The following is a 20,442-nucleotide window of genomic DNA, read 5'->3' as shown; positions in this document are numbered from 1 at the left end:
GAATTACTTAGTAGAACTAAAATTTATTTCTACATGACCACATCCTAAAAACAACTTTTCTCAGGCACAGTGTTTTGGAATTTTTTCATTCATCACTAAGGACAATCAGATTCAGCCTCCCCCAATATTCTGTTCAACCAATGACACTAAAAGAGACAACATCACATCGCTGCAGGCCTTCTCTCTTTTAGTGTTAGTGGTTGGACTGCCAGTGTGCCACCTGAAACACACACCCCTGATTGTATTTTTCCATATTTTTTGCCCCCACAGGTGAGGAGATAGTGGACTGCAGTAATTTAGACTATGAGTCCATGCCCCCAGGCTCGTATTGTAACCAAATTGAAACCAATCCTTACGATTTTTCCTTCTCTTCAACTCCTACAATAATAAACATGCCCTGCGAAGTGGTGTTTGTACGCTATGACTCTGTGCAAGAGAACGATGAGAGTGTAAATATCTTGAAAGAGTGCGAGGAGTGCACAAGGTAAGGCCGTGTACTCTGCAGATTGATGTAATTGTTTTTTAAATTGGAAATGTTTGGTACCTCTTGTTTAAGGTGTGTTGGTCATTTAACAAAGGGCATTTTTACTAGCCTTTTGAGACATTATCTTTGTGCGTTTTCTGAGACTCCATAAATGTTACATGAACAGGAAGTAAATTCAGCTACATGTATATATTCTGAAAATAGACATGCTTGCAGAGAATGCAAATTATTTTACCAAAAATCTTCAGCTTGTCATTTTATCATGATCAACAGACTTCATTCATATTTACTCCTCAAAAATTGCTAGATTTGGTGGCAGATGAGTAACATTAACTGTTAAAGTGATTTCTTTTTCATGTGGTTTGACAAAAAAACACTGGGCCAACAGTTTCTTTTATTCAAATGTGCTAAGGCATCATAGTTTTGCTTTGTGCCCGTAGCCAGCATTTTCAAACAGGGAGAGGGGAGGCTTTTTCTGAAAAAAAGTGGACATTTTATAATAATTGATTGCATAGTACCTAGATCAAATTTTTATTCAGAGCAGACATTTCCATAGCTAAAAAACCTAGTCCATTTTTACCCCGCCACCCTCCCCACCCAACCCCCCACCCACCAATATGCCAACCATTAATATAAAATTTAGCATTTTTTGGATAAGTGATGTGCCAGACATTTCATATATACATTTGTAATAGAGGTGACGTTTTATTCACTTATGATTACTTACAACACACAATTTATATAATTTTAAATTTAAACTTTATAGCTGTGACAACGAGACGGCATGTGAAATAGAGTGTTCTATCGACCCAGATAAGTAACCCCCGGGTGCTCAGTTTGGATTGGGGTGATACTTTCTGATGGTGGCTCATTCTTCAAAATAAAAAAAAATAAAAAAGAAAGAAAATTTGAGTCTTATCAGTCATACACACATTTTTAAGTACTTTTTAATTACTGTTGGTTCCTTTCCTTATTGAAGAGTACTTAAGAAAAAAACGTACAGAAAAGAATTGAGCAAGTCAAAATTATCTTAATGTTGTAATATAATAATATATTTATTTAAGTCTAAAATCAATTTATTGTTCAGTAGAGTTATGACATTTAATGTGCAAAATGTGTACCTCACTGTCAGATGTGACTCAAATGTTCACTATTTTGTGGAATGACCCAGACATAAAAATTGCTCTGATATGCTACTTTCTGGGTGTTTTGGACATTTCTTTCCCTTCAAGATGTGTTCAGACTGGGCCTGGTTTAGACCGGAGAGAGAGATCAGTCAGATTAGTATTTTCATGGTACCTTGATGTTAAAATTTTATTATTAATTTATTACATATTTTTTCCCTCTGCTTCTCGGTCTAACTTCATCCTTGTCTGCACACATCTTGAAAAGCCCCTCATGGATTTTCAGGCTTGGCATAATATTGAGACCAATCCAATCTAGTGGTCTAACTCTTACTGTTTCGATAATTTTTTCAATTGCATTCCATCATTATGAGCCCATAACATGTGGTCATGCAAGCAACTGGTTGATTGAAATCAACTTCCGCTGAATTTGAGGTGTTGGGTGGAGTTGTATTAGTGCACAAGTTGTTATTTGGGGTGTGATTTGTTGACATGATGCATGATGGAACTTACTCAAAATTTTTTAAAAGTAGGAATTTAGTCAGTTTTCCACTTACACTTCCCAAATTGGCTTCTTGAAATCGGCCTAATTTTTCAGTCAATCATTAACACGTACAGCTTAAGAATGCGCATCTACTAGTATCTTTAATCAATAGCACAAATTATGGGGATATTACTGCCCAGAATTTCATCGTCCAATGCAGTCTGCCCTCATAGCCCAGGTTATAGGAGTCGGTCTTCACAAGGGTGCAATCAGATTCATAAATTATACTAGCTGGGTTGGTCTAACTCTGCAGGTGATTCTCACTAAAGTGCAATCAATGTAATCAGCTTAATCATCGCATGATGGTTAATTACCCCCTAGTTGCCCAAGGAGGCAATTAAGCTGATTTCACTTATTGCTATTTAGCAGTAATTCCCCACAGAGTTGGACCGTACCAGCTAGTACTATATGTGAATCTGAATGCGCCCTTAGGCTTTGAAATTCAGGGTAAGGAAATGGGAAAATTATTATTTAACAAGAATGCAGTATTGGAACCGTTAGCTACATGTCTTTTCATAACCAATGGATTACTGGAAAATGGGAGCTTCTTCTGATATATAACATCATAACATATTCCAAGTACTATAATTATTTATCTTTTGAACAGCAGGTGAAAGAACTTTTTGGATGACTTTTTTAGATGTGCTCTACTGAAAATATTTCTTTGAAAAAAAACATTGATTATGTTTTATTAAAGCTGTATTTTTCTGTCCAATATATAATTGAAACAGTCTATAACTTGAATATATGGGCTATATGTAATAAGTTAATTTTTGGTTTGCATTCATTATAATTATAACATTTATACATAAAGGTTGACTACTTTTTGTGGCCATCATATTATTATATATAAGATTATACCATGTGCTTGAATCAATAAAGAAATATACATGTCTGTTTTATTAAATGGCTTGGAAAAGTAAAGGTTTATGAGTCATACTTATTTCCTTTTTTACTTATACGTTGTTACAGGTCATTTTTCATCCAGCGCGTCCGTAACACCAACCTGTTCTTCCTGGCCGTAGAGTCCACGTGCACGTGCGAGGAGTCTATGCCTATTAGTTTGGAGCCTAGAGAAGTTAGATATATCCTTTGAAACAGTGCATTTTCTGTGGTTTAGAAAAAAAATACAGCTCTGTCAGTGTGCGTGCATGCGTACATGTGTGCATGTGTGTGAGTGAGGGAGAGAAATTAGATGACCCAAAAGATAAAACTGAAATACAAATATATTGAAATATACCTCTGTTATTACTGATAATTATTTTATAGTTTTATTTCTTTTTTTTTTTCCTTAACTTTGAGTACTTGAAGATGATCAGGAATGCGAATCTATGAAATTAAAGAAATACCGAAGGAGACCAGATCATTGTTATAATTTAACAGATGAATTACAGGTATGTATCTATAAAAAGGATTATTTTAAAAATTATTGAAAATCCTCACAAGCAATGGAGTTGATAAGCTCAGAACAGTCTCTTAACATATGAAATAGTTGTTAATAATTATTCTGTTGTTAGACACAGACCTTTTCCTTCAGAATCTTTTATATGAACATGTCACAAATGAACATCATCTATTTGTTCGAAAAAGGAAAAAAAATTATGCTGTGCAGTGTTAAATCAGTTATTGTTATGTGTCTTTGCTGTAATTGTAATACCAAATACCATTTTGCAGTTTGTTAATGTTATACTGTTACAATAAGCGTCAGACCTTTGTATAGACAGAAATTTATTTTCCTGAAATATTACACATTTTCTTCAGTCTCTAAGGTACATCATATCCAAAACTGTTTAAAAAAAAATTACCACCCATTGATTCATTTTACATATGAAATTCTTATATAACTATGAGAGGAAATTTCCAGTTTATATATATATATAAAGGTCTAACACATACTATATAACTTTAAGCAGATTGATAGAAGAGTGCGTGTGCTTCATGTGAGCTTTGTATATTTTTTTACTCAAAAACTAGTTTCTAGAAGACTACGAATATTCTTTGAGTGAAGAAGAGGTAAAAGATCAAATAAGAATGCTTGCTTGATGCCTTTGACACACTGAACATTGTTTTATGATTTTCTGCAGAATTGTAGTGGAGTTTTGATATTGCTTTGAATTGAGAGTTACATGTGAAATAAATTGTTTTCTGGTATCACATTACACCATTTCATCTCTCTCTCTCTCTCGATACTTAGGGACCATTCCCAGACCCTATCTTACTAACTGTGGATCGATCTATCTCCAAGAGGATTCTCACTTAATTGCAACCAACTTAAGCAGCTTAGATGTCTGTCAAGCCTACTTAAGCTTCTAGAGAATAATTGATTATCATTCAGCTTCAGTAGGCATGCGAGACATCTAAAACACTTAAGCTGAAAGCAATTTAGGGAGAAACCTCTTGGAGATGGACTGATCCTGTTAGATTGATCTAGGTATGGGAACCCAGTCTAATTTTGAAAATTGTAAAGCTGCATACATTGTTTGCTTTTAGAAAATATTTTTGGAATTATTTTACTGATTTTTAATGAAACATGTACTAGTAAAAGGCAGTACCAGTTAGGTTACTTGATAATTGGAGTCAAGTTTATGTATGTATTTTGTATTCTTGTCTGCTATATGTCAAAGGTGGGATATGAAATGAAATTTAGATAATTTGAAAAGAAAATTGTGTGTAGTGTGAAAAGGGCTGACACTTGAGAATATAAAAGACCAACTGATTGCGGTCTTCTTTAACACAGCAAGATCACTCATTTATAGTCATTTTGTTGTCAGAATCAGGAGGGGGGCACAACAGGAGCATCCAACTCACCCTCTCACCCCCCCCCCCCAACCCCCGCCCCCAAAAAAGTAGAATAAATAACATGGGACAAAATCTAGCTATATTCCCTGTGTCTTACATATATTGGTAGTCTTCCCCAATCTATCATTTCATATTTACCGAGCAAATTTAGCAGGGCAGATTTTTTTCCCAACCTTGCCCCCACCCCACCCCAGCAAAAATCCTGAATCCACCAGCGTATTGTGCACATTACTGTGTCGTGTTATACTATGTGATTGTGTACATGTTGAACACTTTCTGTTTGTCACCAGTCTCGATACACTTACATATTTTACGTTTGTATTGTGTTGCACTAAGGTTTTTGCATGCATTGTGATTTTTTTCAAAGAAAATATAATTATATAGGACAGTCAATTTATAAAGTCAAGATGGGGACTAGATTTATTGTGGAACCGAATGTTAAAATACATATTTAACTGTATACTTGATTCTACATAATATTGAAGTCAATTAGGTGTGTACTTATGTCTTTGTTTGAATTTTCAAATTGAACTGAAATATCTGAAATAGATTAAAATATTTTTTAAAGATAAAACAATCTTAGGTACATATATTTCAGGCCCGTAGCCAGGAGGGGTTCGGGGGGTTCGAAAGGACCACCCTTTTTGCTGGGAAAAGGTCCACTCTGGGTAAAATCTGATATATGTACTTGAGGAATTTATGGTAAAAGGTCCACTTTTTCAGAAAACGAACCCCCCTCTGAAATTGCTGGCTACGGGCCTGTATTTTGTGACCTTGAATGAACAGAAGAAAAGATTGATCTTTTGATCATGCAGGGGTTTTTTTCTTCATTCCAGTTACTGATATATTTGAAGAATTAAAAATATGAAAATGTGCATTTTCTCTTTGATACAAAAAGTTTCAGGGGTGACTGCAAACTTGCCTCTGTTCCTATGACCTCTGAAACTGAGGGACAATTCCTCCAGAATGGGTTGATATGTGAACACCATTCACTTTTCAGAAAAGAAAACTTTGAAATTGCTGTGCCACTGTGTCATTTAAATCATTTACAATAAAATTGAAAAAAAAACTTGAAATTGCAAAAAAAATTCAACTTGTATTTCAATCATTTCAGATTGAGATAAGCGGCCGTAGGATAGAAGAAGACTGTGGAAGCAGCTCTCCAAGGATACAAGTTCCTCACGTCACTGTTTTACTACCACTAGTATTAATTTTCTACCAATTAAGTCACTAGAAACCAACACTGACCTGCCAAACCTCTGGATGCTGTGTGCGACTTTAACAAGCTCAGCTGATGATAAAGGTGTAGAGTGAGATTCTTGCAGGCTGCCAGTATTACAGTACACACAGAGATGTGGGTAAAATGTATTGTTGGTTGTGTTATCAACAGTAAGATAACACTTGCAAACAATGGGCAGCAACATGAAAGCACAGAGACTTTGCGAAAATAACTAGTATTGGCAACCATGTGCTTGTTCCCCAGCAGTGGCGAATTCAGATGTTGATGACCAATTCAGTATACCAGCTAAAGGATGTGCACTGAGGGTTTTGTCTCTGGCCCCTCTGTCAAATCATAGGATATATTTATCTGTATTGCAGTGTTTGAACTGGTCTTAACATGTAATTACACTAGGATTTCTAACTGATAAACTCAATCAATCAGTTCTGTGGTCAAATACTCCTCATTTAGGTGAAGGGTACAAGCTTATTTTTCTGTTGGATAAAGGGGGCAAATTAAAAAAGTTTGACAAATTAAAAAGATTTAGCTCCATCTCCTTCTGCTGTAGAAGGGGTATCCACAGCATGGGGGGGGGGGAGAGGAATTCCAAGCATCCAATTCCATAGAATACTAATTCATTTGCTACTGACTACATAACCTGGGGATAAACACTACGTTGCAGTTTCCCTGGCTCCCCCATTGTGTCCTGTCCAATATACTCAGGGTCTAGGTGTGCAGTAGAGCTAGCAATTACAGTCTAGAAACCAGTAACCATGAGGAAAGAGAAGAATATTTAAAAGTTAATAGTATTCCTCTGTATCTGTCTTACTAAGGTTGTACTGTTTGTGTTCAGTTGGTAAATGCCAGCCTTTTGTGTGTGTGTGTGTGTGTGTGTGTGTGTGTGAACATAATTGTTTGCTATTGTGAAGAAGTTTGTTTTTTTCGTTAAGTGACTGCAAAAAGTTAATACAGTTTTGGTATTTCCTGTTTCTTTCTTTCTTTATTTTTCCATTTTATCATTTTTATTGTTTATTTCATTTTATTATTTATTAGAAAAGTTTACAGTGTTGTTTATAGATGGACTTTTGGGCCAAACTATTTTCCTTCAGTTCCATTTTTGAGAGTGATAGTAGATAACTATGTAGACATTATGATTTCTTCCAATTGGTGAGTTGTTAGTTTCGAGGCTGGTTTTTGTCCTTCCTTGAATTATGGAATTGCCAGGTGTTTTCATTTATACACCTGGGGATTGAACTGCATCATACACATGTATATAAAGTTGATGAACAAGGCGTGTTGTCTTTTGTCTTTTTATACAATCTCTGAAGACATTTTAATATTAACAAAAAAGACTAATTATCTGACAGAAAGAATAGTATTAAGACAAAAAAGTATCAACTGACATTTATAATTCCCTTTTAATATTTTAATTAGTTCTGTTGTATTGAAAAATGACTTATATGTAGTATAGACACTTTTGAGTTTGATAACTGAAGAGAACTGAGGTACAGTGAATTTTTCTCATAAATCACTGTGCTGAGAGGCTATTTGGTGTCTTTTTTTAACAAATCTGTGATTTACACTCAGAGTGTTGAATTCAGTGATAAAGCAAACAGGAGAGAGGAATATTTGTACATATGTAAATGTATTTGACTTGTATGTATTGTGACTTTTAAGTTGCTCGTTATTGTCTTTTTATACCAAAATTGATATTTATATTGGGAAAGCTGCAATTAATGTGATGAAAGTCACAGTAAAGCATGAACATGAACTCCTGGGGTGTACCTACATTGATATTATATTTGTATATTCAACACTCTTGTTTCATTGTACCATGAACAAAATTACACCATTATGTCCAAGATTGTACACAGTTTTGTACAGATGGTCAGGAAAGATTATTTGATTATTCATTTCAAAGCGAATCAGATTAAAACAAAGAATTTCTATATCCACTGTCTGTTGTTTTTTGGTTGTATTTATTTAACATATTTTTCTGTCAAGTATCTCATTCAGATTTTAATTGTCATTGTTTTTTATTTTGTAAAAAAAAAAATAGAATTAAGCAGCGCCTCCTACACAGAATGATAAACAGTATTCTAGTGCACTTATCTACGTTTAATCCATTGACAAACTAGCCCCTTATATGCATACTGTGAATCGAACTCTTCTTACATTTGACTAAATACAGAAAACAGTAGAAAGGCAACGCAAGCGATTTTATTAGCAAAATAAAAGTGAATACTGACATTGATTAATATAATATAGCTTATTCAAGTTCAGATTTTTAAGCTAAAGAATTTAATTGCACTTGTAAAAAGTGAAAAGAAGCAGAATAAGCCTGTCCACAAGACACGGAAATGATTTAATTTCGGACAGTATGTTTATCATTAAAAGTGGTTTTTGAAAAAAGTGAATGAAAGTGTAACGAATCTTTTTTTTAATTAAAAGATAAAACATTTCAGCAAGTGAGTCGGGGGGAAATGGTGAATATTGCCTCTTAAATCTAGACTTCACTGCGTATTAGGTCTAGGGCAAAAAACTGACAACATAATTGCCGTCCAAACTGTGAAATTACAAGACTGTTAATTACTGGTGATATCATCTCTCTCTGGTAGGGTTATCCTGGCTTCACTTGATTGACCAGGTAAATTATTAAAATACAATACCCATCAAACTCTGTGTCCATGCCTGGATTCACTGGCCTTGAACTAATCTTATTGTTCTGGCTGATATCACGGCACGCGCCCAGTCCACCAGCTTTTAATTGCGTACCTGAACGTTGCATTAAACCTAGGCTAGAAATGGGTCCTAGCTTAAACTTGGACGAATATAACGTATAACGTTTTTTTTTTTATCCAAGTAGTCCTAAGGTCTGACCGGAAAATACAAGGACAAAGAGTTATACTTTTTTACTGGCAGCTTACGAATATTTCGCACATTTAGTGTGGTTAACGGCCATCAATATTTATTTATTAATACTTTTTATCGAAATCTACAAACAAAATTTACACTTACGGAAATGGAAATGGTTTGAGGCGATATCGAGGGACACCATATAGACTAAACCATTATATTACACATTTACACACAGCTGAAGACCGCAGTATATTGTTAAAGTCGGGTATCACGTAATGCAATTTATTTCATTTGGGATCTATATAAATCAACTAATAAAAGGAAATAAGAAAAATCCAAGCTTTAAGATCATATGCCTTCGTCAGGGACTGTAAACTTAAATGAGCAACATGTTTACAATGTTCAAGTCACAAAATCGGAAGACCGTATTTAGACATCCACCAAAGAAATGACTAAGTGGTAAAAGATGCACTAATTCAAGAGTAAAGAGCCAAAAATCTATTGACATTTTGCCCCCCTTTTAGAATACCTTAAATATATCTGTTATATAAAGAAGTGATCATGAGTTTTATGAAGTTATACATTTTTAAAAGTAGAGTGCAGTGAATATATGTAATTATGCAATATAATTTGGGTCTTTTTTTAACGATCTGTGAGTTACAGTCAAAGAGTTGACTTTGTTGTTATTTACTCATGTAAATAATTTTGACGTTTTGTTTTGTTTTACTGTACAAAATTTTGAGCAGACGCCTATAAATTTCTACATCCAATGTTTGTTTCTCAAGTATAAGTATATTTCGTATAACACGAAGACGCGAAAACCCATAACACTTACTTGCTTCATGGGTCGTATAGTAGGTCAAAGTTAAAAGTACCTTTCAAAAGTACCCCCGTAATTTCAAAATTTTATTGTTTTATTGATTATTTATAATGAAAAATTATGTGGCGACATTGCCAGATGGGTTTCTGTCACTTGTCTTTAGTTTTTCTATCTCTTAAAATCGCACACTGTGAATTAATCTTTCTTCGGTCGGCTTAAAAAATAACCAAAATGCAAAGTATTTTTTACCAAATCAAATGAAAATTGAAAAATTATTATAATTGCATAACTTTTCCATATCGTGATTAATACTTAAGGTCCACTACCTTCCTTTTTAACGTGTAAAAATAAAAAAGAGGAAATACATGCTGACAAAAGAAGGCAAAAAATTACACATGAAGATCAATGGAATGCGAAAAAAAATAGAATTAAAAGGTAAAGTATTTCTGCAAATGTTCGAAAAATGATAAACATTTCGTTTAAATTTTTTTTAATGAAAATTGTGAATGGGTCTTAGCCTAAACTGACAACATAATTGTCGTCCAAACTGTGAAATAGGTAATTACTGATAATATCATCCCTCCCAGGTACGCTTATCCTCTATTTATTGGCTTCACGAAATTCTAAAGGTTACCTGGATTTACTGCGCGTGCCCTAATTATGTTGTTAAGGTTGTTCTCACACGGCACGCGCTCAGTCGTCCAGTAAAGTGTTATCTGATTGGCTGTCTCGGCACGTGCCTCAACAAGCATGATCTGGAAGAATCAAGGTATAAATAGCACGCGTGGTCAATCCACTGCAATCAGTTCACATTCTGTCATACTCGTATGCAGTCTTGTCGTTCACTATTAACAGAAATACACTCAAGGAGAAAAAGATGAAGTTGAAGATGTGTAACGTTGTTGGAGAAGCTAAGAAGCAGGTAAAACATGATACTCTAACCTGAATTTTTTTGTGGTGACAGCTACATGTTGTCCATATGTCGAAGGACGTAGCAACAAATCAAACCTGATTATATACATTTTCAAACAATAAAAACTAAGCATCATTTTAACTATTAAAAGATGTATTTAACTATTAAAAAATGTATTTAATGGATATAGCAACGCATTCACCTTCAGTTTATTGCTTGGTTTAATTTAATTTTATAAAGTGTTCTGTACAAGTAATATAATAATTTGAATCCTTCCTTTCAAGGTTGAAGAGGTGTGCGAGTTGCGTTTTGTGCAGTTGAGAAAGGTAAGTTTACGCGTAACCGATCGTACATGGCGCAATTTCTGATAGATTTAAGTAGTTAAATTTTAAGTAGTTTTTGCGGCGACATTTTCCCCTGTTTATAGTACGACATATTACACGACCGCAGTGGAGTTGATGTAGTACCGAGTAACTGACAAGGAATAATCATTATATATAACTGATCCTGAATATGATGTTTGGAGAACATGACCATGATTTTTACTCGGTTTAAGGAAAGACAATTACCTGTTTAAATTTCGCATCGCTATGGGTGCCTTCGTCCAGGGGACCAGAAATCGGAGTGACCAGTGACGAAATATTGATGACATTAATTTATTATCAACGTCACTTTTCCCTCAATGATTAAAAGGGAAAATATTAAGAAAATCCATTTCGTTTGTCTAGGTTCCAGTGGTGGGTTTTGGTATAGCAGTGAGTGTCGTTGTTGACAGTTCTTGTAATGCTACTACGTCCATTGTTGTCTCTGACGTCATCAAGATTGGACCAGCTGAGGGAAAGTTACAGTAAGTAACAACATTCTCATGTTCGCGTTTTTGTACAAATTTTAGTTAAAATCTGCTCAAAGTACTATTACGCACTGTTTTCTCAAGTATTTTCATTATGTAAGCAAGTCATTAACCAGCAGGCATTTGTATGTTCTTTCTTATAAAAATAGTGAAATCAGAAATCAGTGAACTTATTTATTTTGTTAATTTATTAATCCACCCCTTTCTCTTTCTGCTAGATTGAATGACCGCGTGTTGAGTGTGAATGGTCATTCCTTCGACGGCGTTGACCAGTCTACAGCTATCCAAGTACTGAAGGAGTGCGGCGACACAGTTAACATGGTGAGTAGGGTGTTTTTTGATATCAAAATTACGAAAAGATTTCTTCGTCTACTCGCTAACATCTAGTTGCTCTAAGTCTATATAATGCCAAAAGCAAAACAATGAATCCTGGACAATCGCATGGACAAAATTACACTATGGTATATACTTAAGCAAACGATGGACAATTGTGGCATATTTTGTAAAACATAGCGTGTTTATTCTGATATTTGACAAACGCACAATGGCAGTTAAAGCGAAAACTTCTTGAGTCGTGATTTTTGTTTGTTTCAGGTGATTAGCAGGTCGACTGCATTACCATGTCAAAATGTCTCTGATGTGAAAGATGACAAGAAGAAAGGTGAAGGTAAGATTTAACGCTTAAATTTGCAATATACCTTATGTATGTCTCTGTCGCGATTTGACTTAAACCCGCTTTCCAGTTTGTAGACAATCGTGTTGACAATCTCATAGTGGCTAGTTGTAGTGTGTTAGTTGTGGCATTATGTTCCGGAGCGACGTTGTGATGGTATCAATTTTTGCGTTAATTTGCTAGTTGTTGTAAATAATTTACATGTTTCAATTTATTATCAGGTTCTTTTCTGGGGAAAGCCAAGAAGATGCTGAGCAAAGCTAAAGGCAAATTCCGTGGATCTGTAACAAAGAAAGCACCTATCAAGAACACAAACCTGGATCAACCTTACATGGAATATAAAAAAATAGGTAAGAAAACGCACAGTTCTAAAAACACATATCCATTTCAGTAAATATTTTGCAAAAACCAGTGTCAACTCACAGCGGCTTAAGTACAGTGTACATAGCAAATCAAACTGCACGCTAGTGTAGTGTTTGGTTAATATTGCTATAAAATGTATCCAAGTCCGTTTCTATATATAAACGATTAACGAGAGGTGTTTAACATTTCTTCTACAGATAATACCATCTATCCTAACCATTCCCAAGCGTCAGTCATGGAGAAGAAAGTAAGCAATCTGAACATCAACATCACAGACAACGTTGTGGACAAGTTTACGACTTGCTCCGTCAGCCGTAAGACCACGAACATCAACGAGTTATGATCTCTTTTTTACGTCACCGGGGGCATCTCGCTACCGACCCACTTGGCGCCAGACTGTGACAAGAAGCTCCCTTAGACACAATGGAATGTAAGTATCATGCAGATATTCATCTGAGATGTATCGTGTGGCATTCGATGTCCTAATCTGTGCTCTTGATTTGAATTCAAGTCGAACAAAAATGCAGTCTCACTGCTGTTTATTCAAAGTTGATTCTTAACATCTCAAGTAAAACAGTTACATTAAAGGTAAAGGGACGTGTCAGTTGTACTTGGCCTTGGATACCTCGTAACACGGTAAATCTCATGTACATTGTTCTTTCTTTTACTTCCAGAAGTGAAGATGTACTACAGCGGGTGTAAGAAATATGATGCTATCCCCGGTCCAACGCGTTTCCTCCGAGAAAGATGAACGAATAGCCAACGTGCCGTTTCACTCACTACCCTTATAACACCAAGGGTTCAGCAAACAATTATTCTGCAGGACTGCGTATGAGGAATTGGTTCAGAGCAATATTTGTGACGATGATTAATTTATTATATATTACTCTATATATTATATTACTCTAGTCTCTAGTCATCGGCAGATCTAAGCTGCTTCACGGCGGGCTTGTATGTTCTTCCTTGTTCCTTCTTCCTGGGATAACTAAGAATATAACTAAGAATATAGGAGACAAGATCTAGCGGATTTCGAGTCAACTGTTTCAAATGTGCTAAAATGTCGTGAAAATTGTGAAGATATACTCTTGTGCCAGATGCGCAATCTGGATGCGCTAGTGACTATTCACTTTCAAAGATAAGACCTATATTAAACCTATTTTGTACATTACAGTATATTGCTGATTAACAGCTGTTTGTTTACTGAATTATAACGTCAGAAAATAATCTTGTGTTTGATTAATGCCAACATCATTTTGTCAATATTGTTAAGCTTAATTACGGAGGCAGTAATTAATCTAGAACAAGATTATTGTGTTTGATTAATGCCAACATCGTATTGTCAATATTGTTAAGTTTGTTTGTCTGTAAATAAATTGTTATAATTATTTTACTTGAATGTAAATAAATTGTTTTTCTAAAATCATGGTATATTGTTTTGAGTTGAATGGGGAAAGCTACTTGTTTTTCCTTTAGTATGCCCTTAAAAGCGATGAAATTCGTCAAGTACCTATATATTAGTTACCAGGCGGTGTTAGTAAATATTGATTGAAACTAAGTTGTTTGATTAAAAGAGTAAAATTCAACACAGATTCGTAAGAAGGATTTTTTGTTACTTCAGGATATGAATCGTTTACTGAAAATTATAATTTAGGTGCTATTATCTTTCTTTTGAAAACTTTGTTTTTCTAAGACACATTTTCGACAGTATTCATTTGAACCTCTTGCTGAATCAATTAACTTCAGATATTCAATAACAAAATTACTTTTTTTTCTTGTCTGCAGAAATCTATGCATTTTGTTGTTGACAACACTTCTGCAAAGCTTATTTTCCTAGCTGTGATCGTACAGACGATGAAAGGAAATAAAAATACCTTTCATAAACGTTTGAAACGTTCGATATTTCCTGTCCATTTTATTAGAAGAGGTAAAAAAGACATCATTTGAAATGTATACGTTATCATTGGAAATTAGTGTATAGATCGGTTATATTAACGTGGCTCGTTGGTCTAGGGGTATGATTCTCGCTTAGGGTGCGAGAGGTCCCGGGTTCAACTCCCGGACGAGCCCTGTTAGATTTTTCTTCGAATAGTATTCAAGACCGCTTCTAGAAGACAAATAAGAGGAGGTTGGGTTAGCATTCAGCGGGGAGTGAACTGATCTTTTTCTATTCTCCTCTGTCGTAGGACAGACAAAACAACATATGTAAGTGCAAGTCACAATTTCTTATCACACCGATTTTTATACTGAGCAGCTAATTTGTTTTGAAATTTCTTCTCATTCCTCCTATCAACTTACTTCTGATCTCTAAGTTATGAACGATAGGTATTTTTTCCATTTATCTTCTTGCCAGAATTAACAGTGATACGATGGTTAATAAACAATATTTATTAATTTTTTCATTTGCCTCTGCGTGCATTAGCCATTTACAATACGTCTGGTTATGTTCACCATTTGGAATTCATTTAAAAATGTTGAAATTATTCATCACAAAAACCCGTACACGTGGCTAGTTGGTCTAGGGATACCCCCCAACCAGGACCACAGAATGATTTTTACTAGATATTCACAGATATGTCTACTGAACATTAAAAAACATGGAGTATTTAAAATTTAAACTTTTCCATAAGTTACGGAAAAGATGACAAAAATAAATAAATAAATAAATAAATAGACCGTACTGGGTCTTAGCAGAAAGTGACAACATAATTGCCGTCCAAACTGTGAATAATTACTGATAATATCATCTCTCCCAGGTACGCTTATCTATTGGCTTCACTTGATTGACCAGGTAATACCTAGGCTACCTGGATTTACTGCGCGTGCTCTAGTTATATTGGTACAGTTGGTCTCACACGGCACGCGCTCAGTCGTGCAACTATGATTCAGCTACTTTGTTTGTTTAATTTAAAATTTAATACTTGAAATTATATATTTTCTCATTTTATCAGAAAAAGTTTCATTTTTTAGGCTGTTTCTATTATAACCAGCATTTATCATTTTAATTGTTTTATTCACTTCAGCTTTTCTTATTTATATAATTACTTGTAATTTGGAAATTTTATTTGTAAACAGCACTAAGACGGTAGTGCAGTGTGGTTTTTAAGAAATAAATATTATCATTATTATTAGTCAAAATTCTAATTTCAAGAAGGGACCATTGGTGTCATTTTATTCAGAATCGAAGAGGGGTCAGGACCCCCCCCCCCCCCCCCCCCATATCTTTCACTGAGCCCTGTTGATTTTACTTTCTTGTTTGAAGAATATTGCCACCGTTTGAAGAGTGCAAATTAGAAGAAAGCGCGTCCACATTCAGGAAAAAGGGAAGTCTATTGTTCTTGTACATTTCTCCTCTTATTTACGACAGGCAACCTCACCACCCTTTGAGCAAATCATTAATTTTCCTAACGCCCATTTTATTTTCATTTTTAAAAAGCACAGCATACATAGACGTCACTGATTATTAAGGAGCGATGGCAGTGACTTCATTTGAGACATTTATAGTATTTTATTGAAGTACATTTTTAAACAATTTTCATTTGTTTTTTTTATAGGCCTTTTACTTGGGTAACAAAGTGGCTCGTTGGTCTAGGGGTATGATTCTCGCTTAGGGTGCGAGAGGTCCCGGGTTCAACTCCCGGACGAGCCCTGTTGTTCTTTGTTTCTCTTTTTCATCACCAAAGGGCAAAAAGGACGGTAGGGTTATCATTCAGGGGAAAGGGAAATCCTTCAATCTTGTGATTTCTCTTCTCATTTATGACAGGTTATCTCAAAGGTCTTTGCGCAAGTTATAATTTTTCTTAAAGCCCGTTTTTCTTTATTTGAGTCAATCAGAGCAAACGGAGACGTAACTGTCTTTCTGGCGCTGTTTATTTTGCCACTTCCCTCTGCATGCATTACCCGTTTGTGGAGTATATTTGCCACTGCTGTTCCTGCACAAGCATATGTTTCAAAAATAAATATATGTAAAAAATAACATAATAAAAATTGGAACTGAAAGTATTAAAAAGTAAAATAGAGTAAAGGAATAAATAAGAAAAAGAAAGAAAAACTAAATCGTTTCGAGACTATTAACAGTAACTAACAACATAATTAACGAAATAATTACTGATAATATCATCTCTCCCAGGTACGCTTATCCTTTATCTATTGGCTTCACTTGATTGACCAGGTAATTCTAAAGGTTACCTGGATTTACTGCGCGTGCACTAATTATGTTGTTATGGTTGTTCTCACACGGCACGCGCTCAGCCGTCCAGTAACCTGTTATCTGATTGGCTGTCTCGGCACGTGCCTCAACAAGCATGATCTGGAGGAATCAAGGTATAAATAGCACGCGTGGTCAACCATCTGCAGTCAGTTCACATTCTGTCATACTTGTATGCAGTCTTGTCGTTCACTAGTGATAGAAATTTAGTCAAAGAGAAAAAGATGAAGTTGAAGATGTGTAACGTTGTTGGAGAAGCAAAGAAGCAGGTAAAATATGATATTCTACCCTGACATTTTTCATGGTGACAGCTACTTGTCCATATGTCGCAGGAATTGTCAAAATAAAAACTTTTCACCATTAATTGTTGTATTTGGGAACGTTGTATTAAATAAATATGGGCATTAATCCTGATTTTATTACTTGATTTAATCTTATTCGCTGTTGGTATGAAGTGTTCCGCATTAAATGATGTAGTGATCAATTTTTATTCATTTTTTAAGGTGGAAGAAGAAGTGTGTGAGTTGCATTGTGTGCAGTTGAGAAAGGTGAGTTTATGCACCCTATACATTGTCTAGTAGATTTCTATTAAAGGAGGATTAGTTTTGACGATGCCCTGTTTATTATTCAACACATTTCACGACTGCAGTGGGGACACAAATAATTAAAATAAAAATTCTGTTTAATTGTTTCTGAATATGAGATTAGTGACACTGGGAGAATATGACCATGTAAAGCTGGTAAAGCCCAAGCAACCAATAACGATAGTCACACTATTACCTGTTTCAGTTTCGCATCGTAGTAGTTAATGCTCTTCCCTTGTGATCATATTTTAGATGAAATCGGAGTCCAGTGACGCAATTTATTATCAATGTCACGTTTTCGTGTGCAAGGAAAAAAATTAATAAATTTCGTTTCGTTTGTTTAGGTTCCAGTGGTGGGTTTTGGTATAGCCGTGAGTGGTGTTGTTGACAGTTCATGTAATGCTTCTACGTCCATTATTGTCTCTGATGTCATCAAGATCGGACCAGCTGAGGGAAAGTTACGGTAAGTATATTTTAGTATTAATTAAAGTATAGGTGTTATCAATATCATAACTGAGAAAAGGTTATAGTTATTTAAGACACATTTTAGTCCAAATTTTAGAATAAGTCAAAGTACCCTTGTTACATACTGTTTTCTTCTTAGCGCACAAATTTCATATTTTTTCAATAATATTTATGTATACATACATTCACAAATCATCAAGCATTTTCATGCTCTTTCTTAGAGTATCATGTCACATGTTTTTATGTGAGTTCCTATTTCTCTTTCTGCTAGATTGAATGACCGCGTGTTGAGTGTGAATGGCCATTCCTTCGACGGCGTTGACCAGTCTACAGCTATTCAAGTACTGAAGGAGTGCGGCAACACAGTTAATATGGTGAGTGAGGTGTATTTAGATCATAAATTTACGAAGATATTTTTCCATCTACTTGCCAACACAAATGCTGCTGAAAGTTTACAAAATGTAGCAAGCTGGAATACTCGTTTGGAAATTGTATGTCTTAACAAAATCGCGCTTTGGTAAGCTTATAAATTTTGTTTTGATAGCAATGGTCACTGTGTGTTGTTTTAGTTAGTTCGACAAACGCACAATGATGGTAAAAGTGACAAGAACATATCGTTATCCTATCATGATTCGATATTTTCGTTTATTTCAGGTGATTAGCAGGCGGACTGCATCACCGCATGGATTGTTTCCCTCTGGTGTGAAAGATGACAAAAAGAAAGGAAAAGGTAGGATTTGAATGCACTAACTAGTATGAGAATAGTTTGTTTATAAGGGCTTTTTGGTGTAAGGCTCCTCATACACCTCTCCTCATAGTCGCCTGACGGTATGGTAATTGTGCCAGTGTGTTCTGGTGTAACGTAGTAAGTATGATTTACTTATTTTAATTTATTTTAGGTTCTTTTCTGGTGAAAGTCAAGAAAATGCTGAGCAAAGCCAAATTCTGTGGATCTGTAACAATGAAAGCATCTACCAAGAACACAAACCAGGTTAAAACGGATATGGAATATGTGAAAGCGGGTAAGGAATTACATAATTTTACAAAACACATAAATACCATATAGTTTTGCTATAAATCCCATGTAATCCAGTGACTACTCACAGCAGTAAGAATACATTACATATTTACGCACGACCAAATTATTCCTGTTACCATAGTTTTGTATCCGATTGCATTCTTTTATTTTTAATTTATTACAAATATTTGTTGTTTTGGGGATTTGAATCGTGGTCCGGTGTCTTATATTTTCCTTATATTTTCTACAGATACCACCATCTCTCTTAACCAGTCACGTGCCCCAGCTATGGAGAAGAAAATAAGCAACCTGAACATCAACATCACAGACAACGCCGTGGACAAGTTTACGACTTGCTCCGTCAGCCGTAAGACCACGAACGTCAACGAGTTATGATCACGTGTAGATTGGCGAGGAATCACACCTTAACGTCACTAGGGGGCATCTCGCTGTGTAAGACGTTACCATTACAGACCCACTAGATGGCGCCAAACGAAAGCTACAATAGACACACTGAAATGTAAGTATTCTACATTTGAGATGTAACGATGCGATATTTTCATTATGCAAATTCTTATTACAAATCAAAGGTGTCAATGTACTATCATTCAAATTAAATTTCATTATTGGATATCGTTTAATTTCTAGTCATTTCTAATTTCTGTCATTAAATTTTAAGTATTATTATACAAGAAAGTTACATTATACGCAAAAGGACTAGTTAATTGCGCTTGCCCTAGGATACAAATAATCGTAGCACAGTAAATCTTATGTATATTTCTCTCTCCTTCAGCTCCACAAGTGAAGATGTACTACTACCGGATGTGAGCAAGTATCCACAGCGCCATCGGTTGTAGAGTTTTTTGTCTCGGTTGTGTTGTAAAGCTTTTTTTAGACAGAGAATTGAATTGGTTTTGAACAATGTTTGTGACAATAATTTGTGTGGGCCTATATAACTGAGAGTCTTTAGTCAACAGCTGATCTAAGCAGTGGCACGGCGGGGTTATTTCTTCCTCCTTGGTGGGACCAGCAATATAGGAGACACGATCAAGTCAACTGTTTCAAATGTTTAAAGATGCCGGGAAAATTGTGAAGAATATTCTTTTGCGAATTTCTGGATGCGCTAGTGACAATTTACTTTCAAAGATAAAACCAATATTAACCCTAACTCGTGGATTATAAAGACACCAATATATTGCTGACTGACAGCTGTTTGTCAACTGAATTACCGACGCAGTAATTAATCTACAATAAGATTATTGTGTTTGATTAATGCCAACATCGTCCTGTCAATATTGTTAAGTTTGTTTATGTAAATAAATTGTTAATATTTTATGTGAATGTAAATAAATTGTTATTTTATAAACCATAGTATATTGTTTTGAATGAAATGGGGTGGGGTGAAATTGCTCAGTTACTTATATCTACTTTAGATCTACTTTAGAATGCCAGTGTCTAGGGCGGTCTTATTAAACCATGATTTGCTTGGAACTTAGAACTGAAATCACAAAATTTAACACTGA

At 35.0% G+C, this 20,442-nt stretch overlaps 3 protein-coding genes and 2 non-coding genes across 14 annotated transcripts in view; all 5 read left to right on the top strand.

Moving 5' to 3' along the window:
• The window catches only part of LOC106167007 (voltage-dependent calcium channel subunit alpha-2/delta-3), a 91,641-nt gene extending 83,520 nt beyond the window's left edge, over positions 1 to 8,121 (top strand). For 4 of the 9 annotated variants that reach the window (XM_087014384.1, XM_087014385.1, XM_087014390.1 and 1 more), the window contains 5 exons: positions 1,251 to 1,297; positions 3,115 to 3,237; positions 3,458 to 3,546; positions 4,127 to 4,165; positions 6,066 to 8,121. In XM_087014384.1, coding sequence (XP_086870510.1) covers positions 1,251 to 1,297; positions 3,115 to 3,237; positions 3,458 to 3,546; positions 4,127 to 4,165; positions 6,066 to 6,185 — 418 coding nt within the window. In that variant the 3' untranslated portion in view covers positions 6,186 to 8,121. Of the gene's footprint in view, positions 1 to 270; positions 485 to 1,250; positions 1,298 to 3,114; positions 3,238 to 3,457; positions 3,547 to 4,126; positions 4,166 to 6,065 lie in introns of those variants that run through there. The other 5 variants (XM_087014387.1, XM_087014391.1, XM_087014389.1 and 2 more) reach the window with 4 other exon arrangements.
• Positions 8,122 to 10,634: 2,513 nt separating this feature from the next.
• On the top strand, positions 10,635 to 14,071 carry LOC106166994 (multiple PDZ domain protein). 2 transcript variants are annotated; one of them, XM_087016033.1, is made up of 8 exons: positions 10,635 to 10,771; positions 11,047 to 11,088; positions 11,491 to 11,609; positions 11,831 to 11,933; positions 12,207 to 12,273; positions 12,507 to 12,635; positions 12,846 to 13,078; positions 13,323 to 14,071. In XM_087016033.1, exons 1-7 carry the CDS (start codon positions 10,727 to 10,729, stop codon positions 12,989 to 12,991), a joined length of 651 nt encoding a protein of 216 aa, XP_086872159.1. In that variant the 5' UTR covers positions 10,635 to 10,726; the 3' UTR covers positions 12,992 to 13,078; positions 13,323 to 14,071. The 2 variants fall into 2 exon arrangements, with proteins under 2 accessions (XP_086872159.1, XP_013401107.2); XM_013545653.2 differs by having other exon boundaries at positions 12,207 to 12,279.
• Positions 14,072 to 14,643: 572 nt separating this feature from the next.
• On the top strand, positions 14,644 to 14,715 carry Trnap-agg (transfer RNA proline (anticodon AGG)). The gene has a single exon. It is a non-coding gene; the product is annotated as a tRNA-Pro (tRNA).
• Positions 14,716 to 16,222: 1,507 nt separating this feature from the next.
• On the top strand, positions 16,223 to 16,294 carry Trnap-agg (transfer RNA proline (anticodon AGG)). The gene has a single exon. It is a non-coding gene; the product is annotated as a tRNA-Pro (tRNA).
• Positions 16,295 to 16,975: 681 nt separating this feature from the next.
• LOC106166996 (uncharacterized) lies at positions 16,976 to 20,285 on the top strand. Its single transcript, XM_013545655.2, has 8 exons — positions 16,976 to 17,121; positions 17,356 to 17,400; positions 17,781 to 17,899; positions 18,173 to 18,275; positions 18,556 to 18,631; positions 18,801 to 18,923; positions 19,170 to 19,439; positions 19,713 to 20,285. The coding sequence occupies exons 1-7, from the start codon at positions 17,077 to 17,079 to the stop codon at positions 19,313 to 19,315; spliced, it is 657 nt and encodes a 218-aa protein (XP_013401109.2). The 5' UTR covers positions 16,976 to 17,076; the 3' UTR covers positions 19,316 to 19,439; positions 19,713 to 20,285.
• Positions 20,286 to 20,442: the final 157 nt, after the last annotated feature.

Source organism: Lingula anatina, chromosome 6 (genome assembly GCF_051362555.1).
Source record: "Lingula anatina isolate TDL-2025a chromosome 6, LinAna3.0, whole genome shotgun sequence".
NCBI classification, from domain to species: Eukaryota; Metazoa; Brachiopoda; class Lingulata; order Lingulida; family Lingulidae; genus Lingula; species Lingula anatina.
Note: the sequence above shows the minus strand (reverse complement) of the source record. Positions and strands in the feature narration are given on the sequence as shown.

Coding starts and splice junctions, on each gene's coding strand:
- LOC106166994 (XM_013545653.2), top strand. CDS start 10,727: ATGAAGTTGAAGATGTGTAACGTTGTTGGAGAAGCTAAGAAGCAG. Junction 11,089..11,490: donor GTTTTGTGCAGTTGAGAAAG/GTAAGTTTACGC, acceptor TCGTTTGTCTAG/GTTCCAGTGGTGGGTTTTGG. Junction 12,636..12,845: donor CATGGAATATAAAAAAATAG/GTAAGAAAACGC, acceptor TTTCTTCTACAG/ATAATACCATCTATCCTAAC.
- LOC106166996 (XM_013545655.2), top strand. CDS start 17,077: ATGAAGTTGAAGATGTGTAACGTTGTTGGAGAAGCAAAGAAGCAG. Junction 17,900..18,172: donor CCAGCTGAGGGAAAGTTACG/GTAAGTATATTT, acceptor TCTTTCTGCTAG/ATTGAATGACCGCGTGTTGA. Junction 18,924..19,169: donor TATGGAATATGTGAAAGCGG/GTAAGGAATTAC, acceptor TATTTTCTACAG/ATACCACCATCTCTCTTAAC.